The 24,243-nt window shown below is 41.0% G+C and overlaps 2 protein-coding genes across 4 annotated transcripts; one reads left to right on the top strand and one right to left on the bottom strand.

Annotated features, from left to right (window-relative positions):
- Positions 1-7,982: 7,982 nt before the first annotated feature.
- Positions 7,983-9,904, top strand: LOC110491543 (uncharacterized). Of its 2 annotated transcripts, XM_021565076.3 has the most exons (6): positions 7,983-8,277; positions 8,461-8,557; positions 8,749-8,784; positions 9,000-9,053; positions 9,354-9,428; positions 9,625-9,904. In XM_021565076.3, exons 1-6 carry the CDS (start codon positions 8,164-8,166, stop codon positions 9,660-9,662), a joined length of 414 nt encoding a protein of 137 aa, XP_021420751.1. In that variant the 5' UTR covers positions 7,983-8,163; the 3' UTR covers positions 9,663-9,904. The 2 variants fall into 2 exon arrangements, with proteins under 2 accessions (XP_021420751.1, XP_090058273.1); XM_090202147.1 differs by lacking the exon at positions 9,625-9,904 and having other exon boundaries at positions 7,994-8,277; positions 9,354-9,478.
- On the bottom strand, positions 9,583-22,779 carry kat7b (lysine acetyltransferase 7b). Of its 2 annotated transcripts, none has more exons than XM_021565075.3 (14): positions 22,607-22,779; positions 21,921-22,071; positions 21,470-21,718; positions 21,223-21,305; positions 21,033-21,113; positions 20,586-20,684; positions 20,164-20,274; positions 19,833-20,024; positions 17,778-17,867; positions 17,257-17,397; positions 17,006-17,099; positions 16,536-16,682; positions 15,798-15,904; positions 9,583-10,770 (listed from the first exon to the last, which is right to left on the bottom strand). In XM_021565075.3, exons 1-14 carry the CDS (start codon positions 22,622-22,624, stop codon positions 10,669-10,671), a joined length of 1,665 nt encoding a protein of 554 aa, XP_021420750.1. In that variant the 5' UTR covers positions 22,625-22,779; the 3' UTR covers positions 9,583-10,668. The 2 variants fall into 2 exon arrangements, with proteins under 2 accessions (XP_021420750.1, XP_090058272.1); XM_090202146.1 differs by having other exon boundaries at positions 19,833-20,038; positions 20,166-20,274.
- Between the last annotated feature and the right edge of the window lie 1,464 nt (positions 22,780-24,243).

The following is a 24,243-nucleotide window of genomic DNA, read 5'->3' as shown; positions in this document are numbered from 1 at the left end:
TATTTGGACATAAATGGACATTATCGAACAAAACAAACATTTAGTGTGGAACTGGGATTCCTGGGAGTGCATTCTGATGAAGATCAAAGCTAAGTGAATATTTATAATGTTATTTCTGACTTCTGTTGACTGCACAATATGGCAGATATGTTTTTGGCTTGTTTGGTCTCTGTGCGCAGTACTCAGATTATTGCATGGTTTGCTTTTTCCGTAAAGCTTTTTTGAAATCTGACACAGCGGTTGCATTAAGGAGAAGTGTATCTAAAGTTCCATGCATAACACTTGTATTTTCATGAACATTTATTATGATCATTCCTGTAAATTGATGTGGCTCTCTGCAAAATCACTGGATGTTTTTGGAACTACTGAACATAACGCGCCAATGTAAACTGAGATTTTTTGATATAAATATGAACTTTATTGAACAAAACATACAGTGCCTTGCGAAAGTATTCGGCCCCCTTGAACTTTGCGACCTTTTGCCACATTTCAGGCTTCAAACATAAAGATATAAAACTGTATTTTTTTTGTGAAGAATCAACAACAAGTGGGACACAATCATGAAGTGGAACGACATTTATTGGATATTTCAAACTTTTTTAACAAATCAAAAACTGAAAAATTGGGCGTGCAAAATTATTCAGCCCCCTTAAGTTAATACTTTGTAGCGCCACCTTTTGCTGCGATTACAGCTGTAAGTCGCTTTGGGTATGTCTCTATCAGTTTTGCACATCGAGAGACTGACATTTTTTCCCATTCCTCCTTGCAAAACAGCTCAAGCTCAGTGAGGTTGGATGGAGAGCATTTGTGAACAGCAGTTTTCAGTTCTTTCCACAGATTCTCGATTGGATTCAGGTCTGGACTTTGACTTGGCCATTCTAACACCTGGATATGTTTATTTTTGAACCATTCCATTGTAGATTTTGCTTTATGTTTTGGATCATTGTCTTGTTGGAAGACAAATCTCCGTCCCAGTCTCAGGTCTTTTGCAGACTCCATCAGGTTTTCTTCAAGAATGGTCTTGTATTTGGCTCCATTCATCTTCCCATCAATTTTAACCATCTTCCCTGTCCCTGCTGAAGAAAAGCAGGCCCAAACCATGATGCTGCCACCACCATGTTTGACAGTGGGGATGGTGTGTTCAGCTGTGTTGCTTTTACGCCAAACATAACGTTTTGCATTGTTGCTAAAAAGTTCAATTTTGGTTTCATCTGACCAGAGCACCTTCTTCCACATGTTTGGTGTCTCCCAGGTGGCTTGTGGCAAACTTTAAACGACACTTTTTATGGATATCTTTAAGAAATGGCTTTCTTCTTGCCACTCTTCCATAAAGGCCAGATTTGTGCAATATACGACTGATTGTTGTCCTATGGACAGAGTCTCCCACCTCAGCTGTAGATCTCTGCAGTTCATCCAGAGTGATCATGGGCCCCTTGGCTGCATCTCTGATCAGTCTTCTCCTTGTATGAGCTGAAAGTTTAGAGGGACGGCCAGGTCTTGGTAGATTTGCAGTGGTCTGATTCTCCTTCCATTTCAATATTATCGCTTGCACAGTGCTCCTTGGGATGTTTAAAGCTTGGGAAATCTTTTTGTATCCAAATCCGGCTTTAAACTTCTTCACAACAGTATCTCGGACCTGCCTGGTGTGTTCCTTGTTCTTCATGATGCTCTCTGCGCTTTTAACGGACCTCTGAGACTATCACAGTGCAGGTGCATTTATACGGAGACTTGATTACACACAGGTGGATTGTATTCATCATCATTAGTCATTTAGGTCAACATTGGATCATTCAGAGATCCTCACTGAACTTCTGGAGAGAGTTTGCTGCACTGAAAGTAAAGGGGCTGAATAATTTTGCACGCCCAATTTTTCAGTTTTTGATTTGTTAAAAAAGTTTGAAATATCCAATAAATGTCGTTCCACTTCATGATTGTGTCCCACTTGTTGTTGATTCTTCACAAAATAATACAGTTTTATATCTTTATGTTTGAAGCCTGAAATGTGGCAAAAGGTCGCAAAGTTCAAGGGGGCCGAATACTTTCGCAAGGCACTGTAAATGTATTGTGTAACATGAAGCCCTAAGAGTGTCATCCGATGAAGATCATCAAAGGTTAGTGATTAACTCTCTCTCTATTTCTGATTTTTGTGACTCCTCTCTTTGGCTGGAAAAATGGCTGTGTTTTTCTGTGACTTGGCTCTGACCGAACAATTGTTTGTGGTGCTTTCGCTGTCAAGCCTATTTGAAATTGCCCACTGTGGTGGGATTAACAAGAAGTGTATCTTTAAAATAGTGTGAAATACTTCTATGTTTGAGGAATTTAAATTATGGGATTTGTTTTGAATTTGGCGCCCTGCACTTTCACTGGCTGTTATCATATTGATCCCATTAGCGGGATCTCAGCACTAAGAAGTTAAAATATTTTCTGGCCTCCTGGGTGGCGCAGTGGTTAAGGGCGCTGTACTGCAGCGCCAGCTGTGCCACCAGAGACTCTGGTGGCACAGCTGCGCCCAGGCTCTGTCGTAACCGGCTACGACCGGGAGGTCCGTGGGGCGACGCACAATTGACCTAGCGTCGTCCGGGTTAGGGAGGGCTTGGCCGGTAGGGATATCCTTGTCTCATTGCGCACCAGCGACTCCTGTGGCGGGCCGGGCAAAGTGCGAGCTAACCAAGGTTGCCAGGTGCACGGCGTTTCCTCCGACACATTGGTGCGGCTGGCTTCCGGGTTGGATGCGCGCTGTTTTAAGAAGCAGTGCGGCTTGGTTGTGTTGTGTATCGGAGGACGCATGACTTTCAACCTTCGTCTCTCCCGAGCCCGTACGGGAGTTGTAGCGACGAGACAAGATAGTAGCTACTAAAAGAATTGGATACCACGAAATTGGGGAGAAAAAAGGGGTAAAATTTACACACACACAAAAAATATATATATATATTCTATATCAGAGAATATAAGCCGGACTTTATACATATTGTTTTTGTGTGATGTTTTTGGTTATAATGCGCATGGAAGATGTGTTTTTATGCTGATCCAAGGTCAGTTTGGCATTCTCACTAACTGTTTGTTTAATTATTTCACTTTGTCCTGCATTGTTGGAACTCTGAGCTTAATTTCACTGTACCATATAATTACATCTGCAACCCTCTACATGTGACTATTAAACCATCATTAAGTTTGCTGACAACACAGCAGTGGTAGACCTGATCACCGACAACGATGAGACGGCCTATAGGGAGGAGGTCAGAGAACTGGCTGTGTGGTGCCAGGACAACAACCTCTCCCTCAATGTGAGCAAAACTAAGGAGCTGATCGTGGACTACAGGAAAAGGCAGGCCAAACAGGCCCCCATTAACATCAACGGGGCTGTAGTGGAGCGGGTTGAGAGTTTCAAGTTCCTTGGTTTCCACATCACCAACGAACTATCATGGTCCAAACATACTAAGACAGTCATGAAGAGGGCACGACAAAACATTTTCCCCCTCAGGAGACTGAAAAGATTTTATCTTCAAAAGTTTCTACAGCTGCACCATCGAGAGCATCCTGACCGGTTGCATCACCGCCTGGTATGGCAACTGCTCGGCATCTGACGGTAAGGCGCTACAGAGGGTAGTGCGAACGGCCCAGTACATCACTGGGGCCAAGCTTCTTGCCATCCAGGACCTATATAATAGGCGGTGTCAGAGGAAAGCCCATAAAACATTCTCCAGTCACCCAAATTAGACTGTTTTCTCTGCTACCGCACGGTAAGCGGTATCGGAGAGCCAAGTCTAGGACCACGAGGCTCCTCAACAGCTACTATCGCCATCGGACTATTTACATTGACCCCCCCCCCCCCCCCCCCCACCCCTCTCTTTTGTTCACGGCTGCTTCTTGCTGTTAATTATCTATGCAGTCACTTCAACCCTACCTACATGAACAAATTACCTCACCTAACCTGTACCCCCGCACATTGACCCGGTACCCCCCGTATATAGCCTCATTACTGTTATTCTTACTGTGTTACTTTTTCATTATTAATTTAGTCTACTCTGTAAATCTTTTCTTAACTCTTCTTGAACTGCACTGTTGGTTAAGGGCTTGTAAGGAAGCATTTCACGGTAAAGTCTACACTTGTTGTATTCGGCGCAAATAAAGTTTGATTTGATTAAACCCTAAACCTAATCATTTACCCCCCACTAAAACGGGAACTTTATCTAAGACCACTTGAATAATGTCAGGCCTACTGAGCAGAAGGCTACATTCCACAAGAGCCAGCTTGACAAGTCTTAACCCTGCGGCATTTTGAAAACGAAACAGGCGAGGGGGTGTCGTCAATTAATCATGATTTGATCTGTTAACAAGCTAGCACAGAAAACAAGTTGTGTAGTCTTGAAATACACAATGCAGTCTATATTGTCAGTTAATTACATTGAACAATATTTGAACAGTGTGATATAGCTAACACTAGTGGAAATCCATTCATGAATATTTCTCAGAGACCAATCAAATCCCCTCTGGTCACCCGAGTAGTCCAACTAAGACATCCCTACTTAGTTCCATGATCAGACTCATTTGTTCCTGTTAAGATGAACCCCAGATTGTGCTTAGATAATCAATGAGGAATAAAGACAAGGAGCCTTAGGGGCCATTAAAGCAGCTCTATCAAACCAATGGAAGGTGAGGATAGGCCGCGTCCTGACTAAACTCACATTTTACGATCTGTGGCAGCCTGCCCATCTGATAACACACAGTACCTGTCAACACCAGATTACAGGCCACAACTCAGACATTTGGTGTCATATATCACAGGTTGGTTGGTAGAGGCCTCTGTTTTGGGTGGAAAGTGACATGTTCTAGGTCTGGGTTGAGCTAGCAGAGCGAAGCAGAGGCAGACAACAAAGAAAGGGAAGTTATCATTTATTTCCTGAAGGCATAGTTTTCGCCACAAGTTGAAGTCAAAGTTCAGACACGTTCTCAGTTCACATTCCAAGTCCACACTTCGTGTCATTTTCTTATTCTTTTAGCTTTACAAACCATGCTATTTAAAATACAATAAACCAGCACAAACCAAACAAAAAGAGGCAGAGGAAGCGACAGTCCAGCAGGCAGGAAACCATTTCTTCATACATTCTATTTTATTATACTCCCTTTTAGCCATCTTCTCTCACTAAACAAAGCCATTACATGTTCTTCTCAAAAGTTCCACCATGCCTACAGACTGCATCATTTCCTGTTGACAGCCACCAAGAAGCACAAACACGGGTGTGTTTAAATACGTGCAGCACAAGTCACATGGCCAGGCAATGAACCAATAAAAAATACTTGTTTAGATTAAACGTTGCAAATGAGTCACACCTGTGACATAAGTACAGGTTTAGTATATGATACCTTGGTCTACCCATATGGGTTGACCAGTGTGCAGGTTGAGCAGTTTGCGCCATTCTGGGACCTTTCCACTGGTTGGTTAAAAATCAATTCTCAAATTAATCATTAAAATGTACAACCCACACATCATCAAAAGAAAGCTATAAGTTTGAATGAAGTCAGGAACGCACAAGTCACATTTTTGCAAAGAGGGCTCAAATTTAATAATAGCCTACTTCCAGAGGACTCTGGAGGCCATTACCGGGTACAAATCAATTTGGCATGTCCCATTACTTCATCCATGTACATGGTGAAGGATGCAACCAATCAAGAACAACAAAAATCTTTGAAAGAGAACCAATTCCAAGTGAGTACAGACTGTTCCTACTGTACTTGTCAGCGCAGGTATACTTCAGATCAAAACAGGCACTGAAGAATCCTCCCAGATTTCAGGCGTGTAAAGATGTCAGAATATTTCTAGCATCGGGCGAGTCTCAGACCACCAAGAAAGTCTTTCGAGGCAAAAGTAACAGTTTTGCAGCTAAGTAGCTGGGTTCAAGAGGTTCCAAGGAAACACATTATACTTGAAATCGGATCATTTCTCTATGGAGCAAAGTCCAATAGCAGTGCATCCCTCCCTTTTCATTGAGAAGTTCGGCAGCTATGGACATGGTGAAGATAGCAGCCTCCCGTTGACTTTCTGTTGGATAGTACTGTACCCAGGACATTCTGAACATGGTTATTGTAGGGACATGATTGGACTTTGAAGTAGCATGACGTGGCCACGTTCATAGAGCAGTGCAGCTCTAAAATGTCACCTTTACCGTTAGATGAGAAGACATTCAAATGACATGGACACGACGCAGCAAATGGGTGAATTACCATGTCGACTTCCCATTGAGTTTCCCGAAATTGCAATTGCAATTCCTTTAAAAAGCGGGAATAGAAGGAATGCAGTGATCTATGTCAAGTCCAAATCAATCCCCAGTGGAAGGCTGGGGTTGTTCGACTGCCACTGGTTCACTCTGTGTAACATGGAAACATAATGGCCCTAGTCGTTACAGGAAGTAGGAAGCCATTTCACATGCAAATGAAGGTCCTCCGATTCCCTTTGATTTGCCACTCAGCGTTAGCCGTCGCGTCTGTGGGAACATGACACGAGGGTTGTTCTCTGGTGTAATTGCCTTTCAGCTCAAATTGCCCTGTTTTCCTTGCTTTGTGGAGCACCTGTGCAGAGTTCCAAGCATTTGATGTGTGTGTTGCCCACATTTCAAGAGGACATCCTTAGAACACCCGATTGACAAGTAATTGCTCCTTGAAAACATTTTGCAGCCGGATTATACTGGAAAAAATGTATTGCTAATAATGAAAAGGTTATATGATTGAAGTAAAACCGCAAGCATTTGAATGACTAAGCAGTTATTAATGTCTATGGACTAAGCAACCAAATATCATATAAAAGGCTTTGCTACACTAATTATCCTCTAGAGATAAATGGATGGCTTTTTTAAAAACAATTATTAGTCGATTTGTGTCTCAAAAATAAATATATTAAAAAAAACATTTCAGCTGTGCCAGCACAACATAGTGGTTTGAGAGCATCGCTCTCAGCTGGACATCGCACTACCCTCAGTGCTGTAAGGAAAAACCATCTGCTCGCTATAGCCATCTCTCTCAAGAAAAGCCTGAAGTAGGTCACTAAAATGTGGCTTATTATTGAAGTGTAGAACCCATACGAGAGTGTCAGATTCTCTGGTGCTCTGTTCATCTCAGCTGAACCCACTTCGGCCGACATGAGACGCGGTCACAGAGCGGTATCCAACCCGATCACTCACCATACTATACCATAGTGCACACCGCTTTCTCAAGACATACGGCTTCAAGTTCAGATGATTGAATGAGCCATTTAGCCATCCACTTGGTTTGTTTTTATGGGCGTTTTTTTTTTTAACCTTATTTACGAGGTCTATATTGGGCTGACCTGTCCTAGGTATGATTCACTGAGCCAATTAATGAACAGGCAAACACTGACTGGGTTACAAGGAGCCATTATTAACAAGACATTGTTCAAAGATGTCAGGCGGCAGTTTTCAAGCGCCCCTCACATCAAAGAGAAAGATCAGAAGGTCAAACACGAGGCTGCTGACTTACGGTTCTGGCAAATACAGAGTCCTGGTTGTAGGTTTGATAAACATGGAAATTACAGAATCAAATAAAAAAAAATGCTAATATTTAACTGTGAATCACATACATACACTCAGATCCCAATCAAACCCAAGGGAACGAGGTGAGCACCAGGATAAACTTTTAAAGCAAACCAAGGATTATAAAAGTACAAGCACAATGGCCCTTTCTGTAAATTGGATATTGGGCATTATGCATATATCATCAGTCCAAGTGCTCAAACTGGACGACAGCTCGTTGCATTCGCCTCACCTATATTTCGTTTCCTTAACGATGGACCTGCATACTACAAGTATTCACAAACATATTTCCTGCATCTCTCAGCATGATGTGAAAAACACATCATATTTGTTAAATGTTGTATAATAATAGTGTGAGCTTGATGATTTGATGGCGTCCAGAGGGGAGGGAACATGAGCTTGTACGGGGTACTGTGTTATAAAATGGACGTTGTATTCAGTGCAGGATCAGACCGACAGGGAATAGACTCAGTCCGCAATCCATCAGAGAAGATAGCAGACCTTTTCTGAGCTCACTCAACAGCCAACTATCATTATTGCTTGAAGATATATACTTCTTAAGTCAAAAAAAAAAAAGAGTCTTATTTGAATATAGCTTTGCCTAGTATCATCACATTCAATGGATATCTTGAAATTCCAGCTGGTAATAGTTACCCTGTTTGCACTGGTGTATACATACCAAGGATTGTCGTTTAGTGTTGACAAGGAACACTGGGTATCAAAAGACTGGCAGGTAAGTGGAACGTTTTAGACTTCTATTATCAAGACGAGTTTATATCATTAGTATATTCCTGATTTGAACCAAGAACAAAAAAATATTTGCGAGTAATAATTGTCGCAATCGAACATTGCTTTTTCACAAATAAATCAAGAAAAAAAATGTTGTGGAAAAAAGACACTTTAATCCTTTCGCCAGGATGAGCCACTGGAAGAGAGATTGTCCAGCCAAGTGGCTAGTCTGATAAAGAGATCCAAAGCCCGTCAGTTCTACGGGCTCATGGGCAAACGCTCAGGTAAGCACTATAACATTCTGCCTGTCCATAACAAGAATGAATGACTTGAAAAGGATCTTGAAGGAGGTAGACTAGAATACAAAATTGTATGATGATTGTATGTTGAGTACGTATTATATCTAATTGACAAGAAAAGCTAATATTTTGAACTCAAATACATTTGAGTGCTTATCAGGTCCCTTTAATTACAGACGATCAGCCGCAGCCTATTAAAGTGGATAGAAAACGTGAGTATAGCACAATGGACTAACACTTTTTTTTTTTAATAGTGGTATACAGTACACTCTGGTCCATATACTATATTGTGGATTATTCAGTATCTAAATCATAACAATAACACATTTTCTGCATTATATGGATTTAAAATATGTTTTACATTTAACATGAGAAAAAAATATGCATCTCCTTTTAAATTTCCCTTTCCTGGTGATGTCTTCAACAGGAAACAAAGGGGACATGTTTGTTGGACTTATGGGAAGAAGAGCACTAAGTGGGGGTAAGAATTATTACACTTCATATAAAATCCTCTATAGCTCAGTTGGTAGAGGAGTATGGCTCTTGCAGCGTGGGTTCAATTCCCAGAACCCCCCCAATACGTAAAAATGTATACACGGATGACTAAAACACTTTGGATAAAAGTGTCTGCTAAATGGCATGATTTATATCATTTGAAATCTCAAGGCATTTTTTTTTTTTTTTTTTTAGACAAACACACAGCAGAGAGAAGTCAAATTTAAAACGGGTGTCAACAATTGCCGTCGCGTGTCATAACCAAATGCAATGTTTTGTGCTGCAGAATCGTTCACGAGGATCATTCCAGATGCTCCCAGCACTGCGGTCGATGTCGCTGAGGGATCAGACACACAACCAGGTCTGTCATATACATTGAGGTTACGGTTAAAACCAGAGCGCACTTTGTAACATTGTAATGTACAGTTTGCAAAATGTAATACAGGTTTTACTGTGCAATTTCAAAAACATACATGTAAAACCTGCATTCGTGTTGACTAAATGCAAACGAAACATTTGAACTTGTATGTTATATTTTTTATTTCTTCATTTGGCAGATTCACAAGAGGAATGGGACCAACTCCAATATTACTAAAGCTAGAAAAAAAAAAGATTTGTTTTCATGACCTATACAATTTTGATATAGACTCAAAAAGAACTACCATACAAAACGAAACTGTATCTCATACTTGTAAGAAACAAAATGCTATATCTATCTAAGGTATCAAAGTTCATGCTGATGATTATTGAATATTCCATCCCCAAAAAAATGTACTTGTCTCTGCAAACAACCGCAACTGTGTTGAATGAAATAAAATAGCCAGGAATGCTGCAGCCGGTCAGTTATATATTTTTTTGTGGACAAAGAAGCAAAAACACTCATGTGATCCACTAGTGTCAGAGCTCAGACGAGATGTACCTACATTCATAGCTCATCTTTAAGTGGATCGTTTAAAACAAGTCATCAACTCAAATTCTGTAACCTTCATTGTTTAACAATATTTCAGCCAAGAATTGATTGAATGGTTACATGGTGGCATATTACTAAAATATAAATACAAGTCGAAATGTAAAAAGGGAAGAGAGTTCCCCCAGACACAAAAGAAAACAAGTAAGGGACAGCTACAGGGTGGGTTTAGGGTTAGAAGATCACTGTGGTATTGATGGGACTCCTATCCCGGCAGGTGTGGTAGAAGATAGATCACTGTGGTATTGATGGGACTCCTATCCCGGCAGGTGTGGTAGAATAAAGATCACTGTGATATTGAAAGGACTCCTATCCCGGCAGGTGTGGTAGAATAAAGATCACTGTGGTATTGATGGGACTCCTATCCCGGCAGGTGTGGTAGAATAAAGATCACTGTGATATTGAAAGGACTCCTATCCCGGCAGGTGTGGTAGAATAAAGATCACTGTGGTATTGATGGGACTCCTATCCCGGCAGGTGTGGTAGAATAAAGATCACTGTGATATTGAAAGGACTCCTATCCCGGCAGGTGTGGTAGAATAAAGATCACCGTGGTATTGATAGGACTCCTATCCCAGCAGGTGTGGTAGAAGAAAGTCAAGTTTATTAAGTGGCTCACTGGTGAGCCTATAGCCTATGTCCCTTTGGGCGGGGTCCATTTAAGCGAGCTGGGGTCGATGGTTTTGTTGTTGCTGCCTCTTTTGGTCTCCTTAGCTTTCCACTCATCGATCAGGTCCTGTGAGGGAGAGTTCAATTCAATTCATTTATTGGCCCTTGAGGAATTTGCCTCGCATTCAAGAGCACCGAGTCAAAGACATAAAATTATCAACATTTACAGATATGAAATACAGTGGGTATCATAAGTATTCACCCCCCTTGGATTTTTTCACATTTTGTTGCGTTACAATGTGGGAATGGAATAGATTGAATTGTGATTTTGTTAGTGACCTACACAAAACAATCCATAATGTCAAAGTGAAAAGAAAAATATATAAAATGTACTAAATAACTCAAATATAGGTCAAGTATTCACCTCTGTTTAAGAAAGCCTAAATTAGTTCAGGAGTAAAACAAGGGGTTAAAATTATTTGGAATGACTACCCCTTCCACTGTCCCCCATTCATCTGTAAGGTCTCTAGGTCACGTATTGAATTTAAAGCATAGATTTAACTACAAAGACCAGTGAGCATTTCGAAAGCCTCAAAGAAGGGCCGTGATTGGTAGATTGGTAACAATAACTATTCAGACATTGAATATCACTTTAAGCATGGTCACGTTAATAATGATGCTGTGGATGATGTATTAAACCACCCATACACATCAAAAGATAATCGTCCTTCTGAATTGAGCTACAGGACAGGAAGGAAACTGCTCAGGGATGTCACCATGAGGCCATTGGTGATTTTAAAACAGCTACAGGGTTCAATGGCTGTGATGGGAGAAAACTGAGGATGGATCAACAACATTGTAGTGACTCCACAATAATGACCTATATGACAGAGAAAAGAAGAACACAAATATACAGAATAAACATGCATCCTGTATGCAACAATACACTAAAGTAATACCTTTAAAAAAAAGCGCGGCAAAGGAATATACTTTTTGGCCTAAATCCAAAGCCTTATGTTTGGGGCCAATCCAACACATCAGTGAGTAACTGCTTCCTTATTTTCAAGCATGGTGGTGGCTGCATCGTGGTATGGGTATTCTTGATATCGGCAAAGACTGGGGAGGTTTTTGGGATAAAAAGAAATGGGATGGAGCTAAGCACAGGCAATATCCTAGAGGAGATCCCGCTTCAGTCTGCTTTACACCAGACACTGGGAGAGGAATTCACCTTTCAGCAGAACAATAACCTAAACCTACAACACCAGGCAAAATAGATACTAGAGTTGCTTACCATGAAGACAGTGAATGTTCCTGAGTGGCCAAGTTAGTTGACACAGCATGAAGAATTAAAAATAATAAATGGGCAAATATTGCACAATCCAAGTGTGCAAAGCTCTTAGAGACTGACCCAAGAAGAGGCACAGCTATAAATCGCTGCCAAAAGGTGTTACTAACGTGTATTGACTCAGGGGGTTCAATACTTAAAAAGGTACAGTATATTAGTGATTTATTCTTCGTTAATCTAAAAAATATATACAGTACCAGTCACCATCTACGAAGGTTATATCTTTATTTTTACTTTTTTCGACATCGTAAACTATGAAATAACATATGGAATCATGTAGTAACCAAAAGTGTTAAACAAATCAAAATATTTGAGGATCTTTCAAAGTAGGCACCCTTTGCCTTGATGACAGCTTTGCACACACTTGGCATTTTTTCAACCAGCTTCATGAATGTTCTTCCAAAAGTCTTGAAGGAGTTCCCACATATGCTGAGCACTTGTTGGCTGCTTTTCCTTCACTCTGCGGACTGACTCATCCCAAACTGGGTTGAGGTCGGGTGATTGTGAAGGCCAGGACATCTGATACAGCGCTTATATCACTCTCCTTCTTGGTCAAATAGCCCTTTCACAGCCTGGAGGTGTGTTTGGGGTCATTGTCTTGTTGAAAAACAAATGATAGTGGGACTAAGCGCAAACCAGATGGGATATCGCTGCAGAATGCTGTGGTAGCCATGCTGGTTAAGTGTGCCTTGAATTCTAAATAAATCACTGACAGTGTCACCGGCAAAGCACCCCCATACCACCTCCTCCATGTTTCACGGTGGGAACCACATATGTGGAGATCATCCATTGACTTACTCCGCATCTCACAAAGACACGATGGTTGGAACCAAAAATCTCAAATTTGGACTCCTCGGACCAAAGGACAGATTTCTACCGGTTTAATGTCCACTGCTTGTGTTTCTTGGTCCAAGCAAGTCTCTTCTTCTTATTGGTGTCCTTTAGTGGTGGTTTCATTGAAGCAATTCGATCATTAAAAGGCCTTTTTCACATAGTCTCCCCTGAACATTTGATGTGGAGATGTGTCTGTTACTTGAACTCTGTGAAGCATTTATTTGGGCTGCAATCAGAGGTGCAGTTGACTCTAATGAATTTATCCTCTGCAGCAGAAGTAACTCTAGGTCTTCCTTTCCTGTGGCGGTCCTCATGAGAGCCAGTTTCATCATGGCACTTGATGGTTTTTGCAACTGCACTTGAAAAACTTTTGAAATTTTCCAGATTGACTGACCTTCATGTCTTGAAGTAATGGACTGTCATTTCTCTTTTCTTATTGGAGCGGTTCTTGCCATAATATGGACTTGGTCTTTTACCAAATAGGGCTATCTTCTGTATACCCCCCTACCTTGTCACAAAACAACTGATTGGCTCAAACGCATTAACCTCTTGAACCTCTGGGGGCAGTATTTCATTTTTGGATGAAAAACGTTCCCGTTTTAAACAAGATATTTTGTCACGAAAAGATGCTCGACTATGCATATAATTGACAGCTTTGGAAAGAAAACACTCTGGCGTTTCCAAAACTGCAAAGATATTGTCTGTGAGTGCCACAGAACTAATGCTACAGGCGAAACCAAGATGAAATTTCATACAGGAAGTGAGCCAGATTTTGAATGCGCTGTGTTCCAATGTCTCCTTATATGGCTGTGAATGCGCAAGGAATGAGCCTACACTTTCTGTTGTTTCCCCAAGGTGTTTGCAGCATTGTGACGTATTTGTAGGCATATCATTGGAAATTTGACCATAAGAGACTACATTTACCAGGTGTCCACTCGGTGTCCTCCGTCGAAACTATTGCGTAATGTCCAGGTGCGTGCATTTTTCCACTTTGAACAGAGGAGAAACCAAACTGCCACGAGTGATTTATCATCGAATAGATATGTGAAAAACACCTTGAGGATTGATTCTAAACAACGTTTGCCATGTTTCTGTCGATATTATGGAGTTAATTTGGAAAAAAGTTTGCCGTTGTAATGACTGAATTTTCAGGGTTTTTTCTTAGCCAAACGTGATGAACAAAACGGAGCGATTTCTCCTACACAAATAATATTTTTGGAAAAACTGAACATTTGCTATCTAACTGAGAGTCTCCTCATTGAAAATATCCAAAGTTCTTCAAAGGTAAATTATTTTTATTGGAATGCTTTTCTTGTTTTTGTGAAAATGTTGCCTGCTGAATGCTAGGCTTAATGCTATGCTAGCTATCAATACTCTTACACAAATGCTTGTGTAGCTATGGTTGAAAAGCATTTTTTGAAAATTTGAGATGACAGTGTTGTTAACAAAAGGCTAAGCTTGTGAGCCAATATATTTCTTTCATTTCATTTGCGATTTTCATGAATAGTTAACGTTGCGTTATGCTAATGAGCTTGAGGCTATAATTACGCTCCCGGATACAGGATTGCTCGTCGCAACAGGTTAAGGAAAGAAATTCCACAAATTAACTTTTAACAAGGCACACCTGTTAATTGAAATGCATTTCAGGCGACTACCTCATGACACAGGTTGAGAGAATGCCAAGAGTGAGCAAAGCTGTCATCAAGGCAAAGGGTTGCTATTTGAATAATCTCAAATATAAAATATATTTTGATTTGGTTAACACTTTTTTGGTTACTACATGATTCAATGTGTGTTATTTCATAGTTTTGATGTCTTCACTATTATTCTACAATGTAGAAAATATAGTAAAATAAAGAAAAACCCTTGAATGCATAGGTGTTCTAAAACTTTTGACCGGTAGTGTATATATGAAAATGTTTTCCACTGACATTAGTATTTTGTGTCGATCGTTGACATTTTTTTATTTTTTTTTACAATTAAATCCATTTTAAAATCACACTTTGCAACACAAAATGTGAAGAAATCCAAAGGGGTGAATATTTATGAAACCCACTGCAGATAACCACATAAAACAGATGGACAGGGCTACATACACACAAGCTACAGTAAACACATGACATATCCATGATTTTGCAGTCTCAAATGTTCACAGAACTCCTCCTTCACAGGTTTTAGGTGCCGCGTCTAGGGTATAAACTAACTGACAAACTGGGCTGAATGGGATATTGTGATGTCACACACTGTTGGGTACGTGATGGGGGACATTACTTAACCCTTTACCTATATGGATAGGCCCCAATTGAAATGCTCAAACAGAAAAAAATATTAGAAGAATATGCATAATCACAGTTGCAATTGAAAGGAAAAACTTCTGAGAATTATCTGAACAAACAGTTCACCTGAGACAGGAACCGAATTCACTGTTGATTTTATGTGCATTTCACCGGCACTGTACTTTTTGCAGCCATTTGTTTCGATAACAGAAAATCGGGCAATACTAAAACGCTGAATACATTCAATACTATATACGAATATTCCTGCAAGATCTGGGGTAGATACAACATAAGATATAACCTTACAAGGATTTGAGTGAGAGGTCTCACTGGTATCTTCAAGTGGCCACTCCAAAGTGTGCAGTGATTTCAATACACGTAAGACTCAGGCAGTAGAGCATTCAACTAGGAGTTTATTATTTTTTTAGCTTTCCTGGCTGTGCCTTTGGAGGAACTGAACAGAGCACACTTGTAGCTAGCGGGTGGTAGTCCCGTTTAGAACGCCTGTCATTTGAAAGCTATACATCGTAAAGCGGACACCCAGAGTTCTGATGTAATGTATAGTATGTTACTGTACAGCCACCGCGTTCTTATCAGTGACCAAATCTCCCATTTTTGATCCCGTACATGGGATCAGAGTATAAAGGGTTAACCGATGTTGATATTGTCATGACACACCTTCATGAAGGGGACACTTACCTGTCTCTTCAAGACGAGGTGCTTTCCCTTCCAGTACTTAAGCATCTGCAGGGACTGCAGGGTGCTGACAATGTCCACTGGGTTCACCGCGGTCTCCTGGCTGATCTCTGAACACACACGAGTACAACGCACAGCTCTTCACGCACTCATTCAAAATACTGAATCATTTAAATGCTAGTCATTCAAATGCTTGGAAGAAAATCATCTCATGTGTTCAAATGAAACTGAGACTAACCTGAAAAAGCTAAATAATTAACGTTAAATCATCAACATTTACAGACTTGACAACCATAAAACAGATTGATAGGGCTGTAAACACACAAGCTACAGCGAATACATGACAAATAGAGTGATAAATCAAAGGTAGCCGTCCCAGGTTTAATGCTTAGTGCATGTTCGTTAAGCAGTTTGATGCTCCACCTACGGACTAATTCATTATGAGAGGAGAATTAGCCGATATGGACAGGCCCAAATTAAAATGTTTCTAAATGAGAAAAAAAATACATATGCTCATGTGGGAGAAATTTAAAGAGGACACTTTGGAGATTGTGTGAGAGTGTATGGCGTGTGTGTGTGACCGGAACAAGCTACATAATTTACCCGGGTAATTTTAAACCCTCACCTTTGACCCTAAACTAATTGTAGATTGTTGAGGAAATATTTTCTCAACAGTCAAGAGCGGCATTAAGCACCAAAACATATTTGCAAAAATCAGTTCTTTGTAAAGTCCTCTGTCACCTTTGATGGAGATCTCTTTGCCCTGGAAGTTGTACATGTAACGCAGCAGCACCTCTTTCCAGTAGCTACGGTAGCTGATGAGGCCCAGGTCCGAGAGGGGCCGCTCTGGGGAGCCCACCTTCTCCTCCACCTTGGACAGCAGGTAGCCTACAGAAAGGGGAGAGCGCCGGCAGGGTGGTCACTAGCAGTTCTAATAAGTAATGAGATGGACTGCACTTGCATAGCAATGAGACCTGGTGGAGAAAAGCAAAAAAAACTGCTAAAGGAACTGTAGTTTCTACTGCAATAACTGCGTAATGACAACACATAAAGAAGTTGCTTTCAGGACATTAAAAGCCATTTTTGACCAGCAAGACTCTGTTGTCATTCCTGGGAGGCTTAACAAAATATATCAGCATCTTGAAATGCCCCCTGGCAGTAGTTGCAGTAGCCAATCTAACAAGGGGAAAACAGAGTTAGTCTATACTTACTGAAGTCAATCAGCATCTTCCCAAAGCCTTGCCTCATGTACTGGGGCATTGTCAGGATGCAGGAGACGTTGTAGTTGAGGAAAGAGTTCTTCTCCTGAAAAAACAGAGGATATGGGTCTGAATCTCATCTTTAAAACTAAAGTAATGACAGAGACGTCCCTAATAATAATTTTTAAAAAGCTCTGTTATAAACCGTATCAAAAAGTTATGGGAGACACTATCAATTTGAACAGAGTATAATGGATGGGTACCTTAGAGAAGTATCCCACAAGATGGCAGCCTGTGTTGTCTGCCTCAGTCATAACGTAGAACAGAAAGGGTTCCACATCGTAGTATAGCGTCTTGTGATCCAGGAAGAGCTTGGCAAGTAGACACAGGTTCTGGCAGTAGATCTGGAAAAGGAAACCACACACCATTTAAATTCCCCAAAGACCTTGCCAGGGATAATGTAGGGGCGAAAGGTAGACTAGCGGTTAGAGCTAATTTCCTCCAGGGGTGCCGTACTACTGTGGCCGACCCTGTAAAACAACACATTTCACTGCACCTATCCAGTGTATGTGACCTATCCATAGATTCATATTCTATGTAGCTTGTTTTATAGGAGTGCAAGGCACCAGTGGGGTTAGGGTCCCTGAAGAAACGTGAGACATGACAAAACGAAAGGTAATAATTCAACCATGATTATTTCTTTGTTCTTTAGATCGGAGAATAAAACGGAGACAGGAAAAAAAGCATTTGTTGTGTACGAGTTCAAGTGTGTAGGCCCCCTCACCTTGTTCTTCTTGCCGTCCACCTCAAAGACAGAGATGGCTCCCTTCCTGTAGACCTCATCGCCGGGCGGATGCTTCCACACACACTTAGCCTAACAAACACACAGGGAGACAACACTATTGATTTGCTCATTCAAACCCCCATTAAAAAAGGCCTCTCTGAAGAGTTTCAGCTGAAATTGAAGTCATTGGGTGAGTTTAGAATTCCCAAACATATGACAAAAGGAGCTTAAACTTTGATTGGCTGTTGCATGCAGTTTCAATCACATTTGAGTTGCTTCGAGTATCAGCAAAGGTTGCTTTAGAGGATGTCACTTGCAACCTGCAACAAACATTGTGTGAAAGTTGATTTGTGTAACCCCAGCTTAAGAGGTGATAGGACTGGCTTTTCTACAGTGCCTTCGGGAAGTATTCATACCCCTCGACTTTTTCCGCATTTTTGTTGTATTACAGCCTGAATTCACAATGGATTAAATTGATTGTTCCCCTTACCCATCCATACACAATACCCCATGACGACAAAATGAAAACATGTTTTTAGAAATATTTGCAAATGTATTGAAAATGAAACACAGAAATCTCATTTACATAAGTATTCAAACCTCTGAGTTAATACTTTGTAAAAGCACCGTTGGTGGCGATTCAATCAAATGTATTTATAAAGCCCAGCTTTGAGTCGTCTTGGGTATGTCTATGAGCTTAGAACAATGTTTATTTTTGTACCATGATAGGACCCTATATCATTAACATTGTACTCCGGCGTTAGTGTTCAGGAGAGTCAACATTTGTCAGGATAAAAAGGAAAATACTTTTTCTCAAAAGGAGTGCGGCTGCGGGAGTTGTACCGTAGACCATTTGGAAGAATCTTTGAACATCTGCAGATTTTCTCAAAGCTCTTAAGCTAGATTGCTGTTCATCGCCTCTCCCAAGTCTTTCCACAGATTTTCAATGGGATTTAAATCTTGGCTTTGACTGGAACACTCAAGGACTTTCACATTCGTGTTCTGAAGCCAATCCAGCAGTGTTTTGGCTGTATTTTTGGGGTCATTATCCTGTTGGAACGTGGACTCTATGCCCCAGCTTAAGGTCGTTTGCACTCTGAAGAAACTCTCTCATCAAGAGTTTGCTGTATTTGGCTCCAGTCATTGTTCCCTCTATCCTTACCAGTCTCCTAGTCCCTGACGCTAAAAAGCATACATAGCATGATTCTTCCCCGTTGGGAGATGAGCTGTGCTTGATTTTCTCCAGACACAGAGCTTTGCATTCAGGCTAAAGAGTTAAATTTGTCTCATCAGACCACAGAATAATTTGCCTTATGCATGCTGTCATGAGACTTTTTCTCAGGAGTGGCTTCCGACTGGCCACTCTCCCATAAAGCCTAGATTGGTGAAGTGCTGTAGAGACCGTTGTCCTCGTGGCAGGTTCTCCCATCTCAGCCAAGGAATTCTGTAGTTCTGTCTAGGTCACTTCCATGACCAAGGTCCTTCTTACCCAGTTCGGTCTGACAGCCAGATCTAGGCAGTTTCATATTTGTTTTAATTTGTCAATGATGGAGACCACTGCTCTCTTCAAAACTTTTAACACTAGAAATGGTTTTATGCCCTTCCCCAGACACAACAATTCTATCTCGGAGATCTACAGACAGTTCTTTGGACTTGACAAGTTTTTGCTCTGACATCTACGATTAACTGTGGGACCTTATATAGACATGTTTGGACATACATTTAGAAAGAAACACACAGCTGAATTGGCAACAGGTGAACTCCAATCAAGTTGTCGTGACAGCTCAAGGATGATCAAAGTAAATTGGATGCACCAGACCTACATTTTGGGTGGCATAGCAAAGGGGTGGGAATGCCTATGTAAATGAGATATTTCTGTAATTCATTTTCAATACATTTCTAAAAACATGTTTTCACTTTGTCATTATGGGGTATAGTGTGTAGACGGGTGAGTGAAAAAATAAATAATATTTCATCTATTTTGAAATTCGGGCTGTAACAAAACGTGGAATAACAAAGTCGAGGGGTACTTTCTGAAGGCACTGTATATCTTACCATGTGTCGTCTCAGAATGGTCTGGCTCTTCATGTACTTGAGGCAGAACTCGCAGACGTAGAGACGTCCCAGGCGGGCGTACTCCTCGGGGTAGGGCGAGTGGTACCACGTGTCCAGCTCGTAGCGGCCGAACAGGATGGTCTTGATCATGTTGCTGCCCTCCGTGATCTGTCCCTGGATCCGCAGCTTCTCCTGTGGCGTTTTCAATAAGCGGAAAACGAGAGAGGAGAAATATGAAATTCTTCTAAACTACCAAGAACATCTTATCTACAATAATCTAAAACACGATTGGTTTATTATGCATGAAGGTGCACTGAGGTTTTTGTCTTACCAGATCTTCAGATGCGCGTGCCTGGGCTTTTCTGAAAAGCTCCAGGTCATATTCACTAGTGATGTTCTCCAGAAGAGGTTCTCTGGTGTTGCCGTGGCTCTGTCGATGCTCCTGTAGACGAGATGGAAAGAAAAAGAGTTGGGTGACGGAGTGCTGATTGTGTCAATAAACGGGCTTTATTGAATATACTCTTTAAAAAGAGGTAGCGTTTCAGACATTTTCAGGAAGATGGGCCGCTGTCCTGACATTAGGGGTAAGCTTGTTCCACCATTGGGGTGCCAAGACAGAGAAGAGCTTTGACTGGGCTGATTGGGAGCTGCTCTCCCGTAGGGGTGGAAGGGCCAAGTGACCAGAGGATCCCCATAGCAAACATGATTCTCCCTCTAGTCATTAGAATGGGGGAGATCTGTCCTATGTCTCACCATGTACTTCTCCTTCTGCTCCTTGGGAAGCCCAGAATTCCTCCCCTTTCTCATCTCCGTCACCTGCTCTTTGTATCTCGTCTGTTTTGATGTGGGCATCTGGTGGACACAACAGGAATTCATTGTGATTTTAGCTATTTTTTATTTTACCCCCTTTTTTGATCTGGTCTCATCACTGCAACTCCCCAATGGGCGAAGGTCGAGTCATGCGTCCTCCGAAACCTGAACAGCCAAACCGCGCTTCTTAATACCTGCCTGCTTATCCCGGAAGCTAGCCGCACCAATGTGTTGGAGGAAACACCGTTCACCTGACGACCGAGGTCAGCCTGCGGGCGCCTGGCCAACCAGAAGGAGTTGCTAGAGCGTGGTGAGCCAATTGAAGCCCCACCTGACATGATAAAATTAATCACCGTAAAAAGTATTCAACATTAATTTAATTAATTTTACCTGATGTCGTGTAGCGTGTCTGTTGCTTTCCTCCTGCACCTTTGATTCTTCTTCGTGTTTCTCGCGAGTGGTTGCTTTCACCTGTCAATAAAAAGGATGGGCATTTGATTCTCTGTAGCTCTCATTGTACGAGACAATGAAGTTAATGTACCTCAATAAGCAATGCCAAATATTTTAATGACATATTTACCTTGCATTCATCAGCAGATAGGTTATGGTAAAGAGGACATCCTGAAACCGCAAAATGGCGTTCATGTTTTCCTGTTAGATGTCCTGCAAGGAACACGAGAGACAGAAAAGCAATGAGTTTACATATAATTAAATTAATTGACCAGAGATATTTCATAATAAGAATCTTAACAATAATCATGACAAGTCTTGTTCAGCATCCACTAAACTAGCAGTGGTGCCACTAACCAAATAGTCACTTGTCTTACCCAGTGAGTTGCATCCCGGTGTGGGACACTTCATGTTAAAATTGTAGGTCTCATGGCAGCGGCGGCGCTTGGGCCGGTGGGAGAGGTCCTTGTCTGAGTCTCTGAGGGCGGGGTCTTTGGCCACACTCTCGTCGTGGGAGGCGTTGGGGCTGGAGATGTCCAGCTCAGACTCAGATGATGGGGCGTTGCCTGTGGGCGTCAACGGCGGAGACTCGTCATGGTCGCCGACTCGCTTCACATCTGGTGTGTCTACATTGGCATGTGGGAGAAACAGCACAACATTCAGCTACACTGACACTGTAGGATAAAATAATGGACTCTTCTAGCAATTGTTAGCCCTCACAAGGTCTCCTATACAGGTGATTGACTCATTGTTCGCTAGCCTAACTACTACAGTTGCAATGTAGGTTTTGATTCATAACTAAAGCATCCATCCCATGGCTTTCTTTACCTTGTGAGCTTTGGCTGAGGCGCAGAGATGCTCTTGTGAGGCGTGTTCTCTTGGGCATGTTCCCATCACTCTCTGAGCTGTTTGTCTGTTCTCGCTCTGCAGAAGAGTCTGAATCTTCAGTCCCATCAGAGCCGCTCCCCAAATGCACACTCTGTGATAGAATGGAAAAAAAGTAAGACTGGTAGGGCTAACACGTTAGCCAGGTAACGTTAACTATTTGCTTGTCATGATGGCTCTAACTAGGTTATAGAATTGTTGCTAACGTTAGCTCCTTCAAATGTATCAATTTCTCATAAATGAGATATACAGCTAGCTAATTACTCTCTACAAATCGATATGTAAACACAGCCTTAATAGCTAGCTAGCTAGTCAGTTAACGTTAGTTAGCCAAATAGGCAACGCAACATTAGCAAAACACCATTGCAGCATTAGCTAGCAATCTACCTTGAAAGCGTAAAAAATAGGCCATTTTAGCTTACTAACTTAGGTTATCTGCAGTAGCTAACTAGATAGTTAGCATTAGGTTATCTAGCTAGTTAAGAAACATTCATACTTTCGAATGCATTATAGAGACCACTGGCTAACATTTTAGCAACATTATGCTAGCAGCATAGCTAATCAAGTTAGCTTTATCCAGCTAGCTAGCTAACGCCGTAACGTTAGCTTCCGACCTACATGTTTCGTACCTGTCGTCTACGGGGCATATTTGCCTTGATGAACGCCGGTTCCTATGCCGCCCGTCTCATAAAACAACGTAGTTCCCAAATTGTATAATAAATGCAGTGGATGGAACTGTTTTAGATTAAGTTTTTACTTAAAAAAAAACGTGTATGTACACACAACATTGGCTATGTCTCGCGCCACATTTTCGGTACAACACACTTCCGTTTGGAACCTCTGTGTAATGTCACATGTGGTACTGTCTCCACTGGGTGGCACTGTATAGGTGGCACGCCAGTCTTATTTTCAACTCATTTAACATCTGATCTACTTATCAAAAGGCACATCTCAATCGGTGGTCCAGATAAATTCAAATCAAATTGTATTGGTCACATACACGTGTTTAGCAGATGTTATTGCGGGTGTAGAGAAATGCTTGTACATCATGAAATAGCACAAGTGTTGGGGTGGGTCTTTCCTCTTTTGTTCTTTTTTGCCCCTCTTTTGTTTTTGTTTTTTGGGGGGAGAATATATATTTTTTGGCCCAGTTGTTCCTCGCTTCGTCTCTTTAAAAAAAAAACACTTTTAAACATTTTATTTTAAATTTCAAATTCCAATACAATAACAAAAAAACATTGGACATCACTACAAATATATTTTCTCTGAAGAAACATAATATTGTTCTTCAAGCAAGGGGGAGGCCTATGACATTACGACTTCCCATCAAACCAAAGCCTTGAATGCCCTACTCCTTGAAGTTTGCAGTTGTGTCTAAAAACACTATTTTACAGAAGAAACAATAATAATAATTACCCTTTAGTGTGTGTACTTTACTGTATTAATACTTGGGATACCGCTTTTCAACAAGAAAAGTCATTTTTTCAATGGTAATAAACGGCCTGATTGAACTATCTTAATTTATCTGCCATCTTTGCTAACACTTTCTGTCACAGGTGGGTTATAGGTCTCGAATATATTTCGAAATCTTTGTTTCTTTCTAATTTGTATGACTCTTGTACAGTTCTACTAGTTTACATACATTGGTGTGAGTTCTAAAGCTATCTGTACTATGGGATAACTATGTGTTGTCTCGTGTCAAAAACCAAAGCAGACATATCAGTGATGATTAAATGTATTATCCCACTGATTGGACATTACTCACCTTTTATTGTGAAGCTCAGTAACTCTATGTAAAAATATAGTCTATATGGTAACAAGCCTATCTGTTACTCAGATCACTGCTCATCAAAGGATAAATAAATACATTAGCTGCTACTGCTTGGCCTCTATTTGATATTGGTCTCTGGACTATTGTTTGTGGTAAATGTCTTTCATCAATATGAGAGATTAGTATCATTGCGAAATAGAAACTGTCTATACACTGATAGTGTAATTCAATCAAAGAGTAAATACCATGACACAATCATTCATACTCAGCAGAAACCTTGGTAAAGCGAGAGAGAAAAATAACTTGTAGTGCTGTGCAACATTTCCTGGAATACTGATTATGAACAGATTTAAAAAAGCTATGATATGTTACAGTAATCACTTGAATTCAATCAATCTATATTATTTCTCAAGCTTTCTTACTTTTCTAATTTTCTATTGCTGAACTGTGCACACACATCCTTTATTTTTAAAAAGAAGAGAAAAAAACACACAC

Source organism: Oncorhynchus mykiss, chromosome 16, assembly GCF_057628025.1.
Source record: "Oncorhynchus mykiss isolate SJ-2025 chromosome 16, ASM5762802v1, whole genome shotgun sequence".
NCBI lineage: Eukaryota > Metazoa > Chordata > Actinopteri > Salmoniformes > Salmonidae > Oncorhynchus > Oncorhynchus mykiss.
This window is presented reverse-complemented; position numbering and strand designations above follow the sequence as displayed.

Bases quoted from the DNA above. Each gene is read 5' to 3' on its own strand.
- LOC110491543 (XM_090202147.1), top strand. From the start codon at position 8,164: ATGGATATCTTGAAATTCCAGCTGGTAATAGTTACCCTGTTTGCACTG. The intron at 8,558-8,748 runs GTAAGCACTATA...CTTTAATTACAG, and splicing joins GCTCATGGGCAAACGCTCAG to ACGATCAGCCGCAGCCTATT. The intron at 9,054-9,353 runs GTAAGAATTATT...TTTGTGCTGCAG, and splicing joins AAGAAGAGCACTAAGTGGGG to AATCGTTCACGAGGATCATT.
- kat7b (XM_090202146.1), bottom strand. The intron at 20,685-21,032 runs GTAAAATTAATT...TGTGTCCACCAG, and splicing joins GACACGCTACACGACATCAG to ATGCCCACATCAAAACAGAC. The intron at 10,771-15,797 runs GTAAGTGTCCCC...TCTCCCTCACAG, and splicing joins ACCTCGTCTTGAAGAGACAG to GACCTGATCGATGAGTGGAA.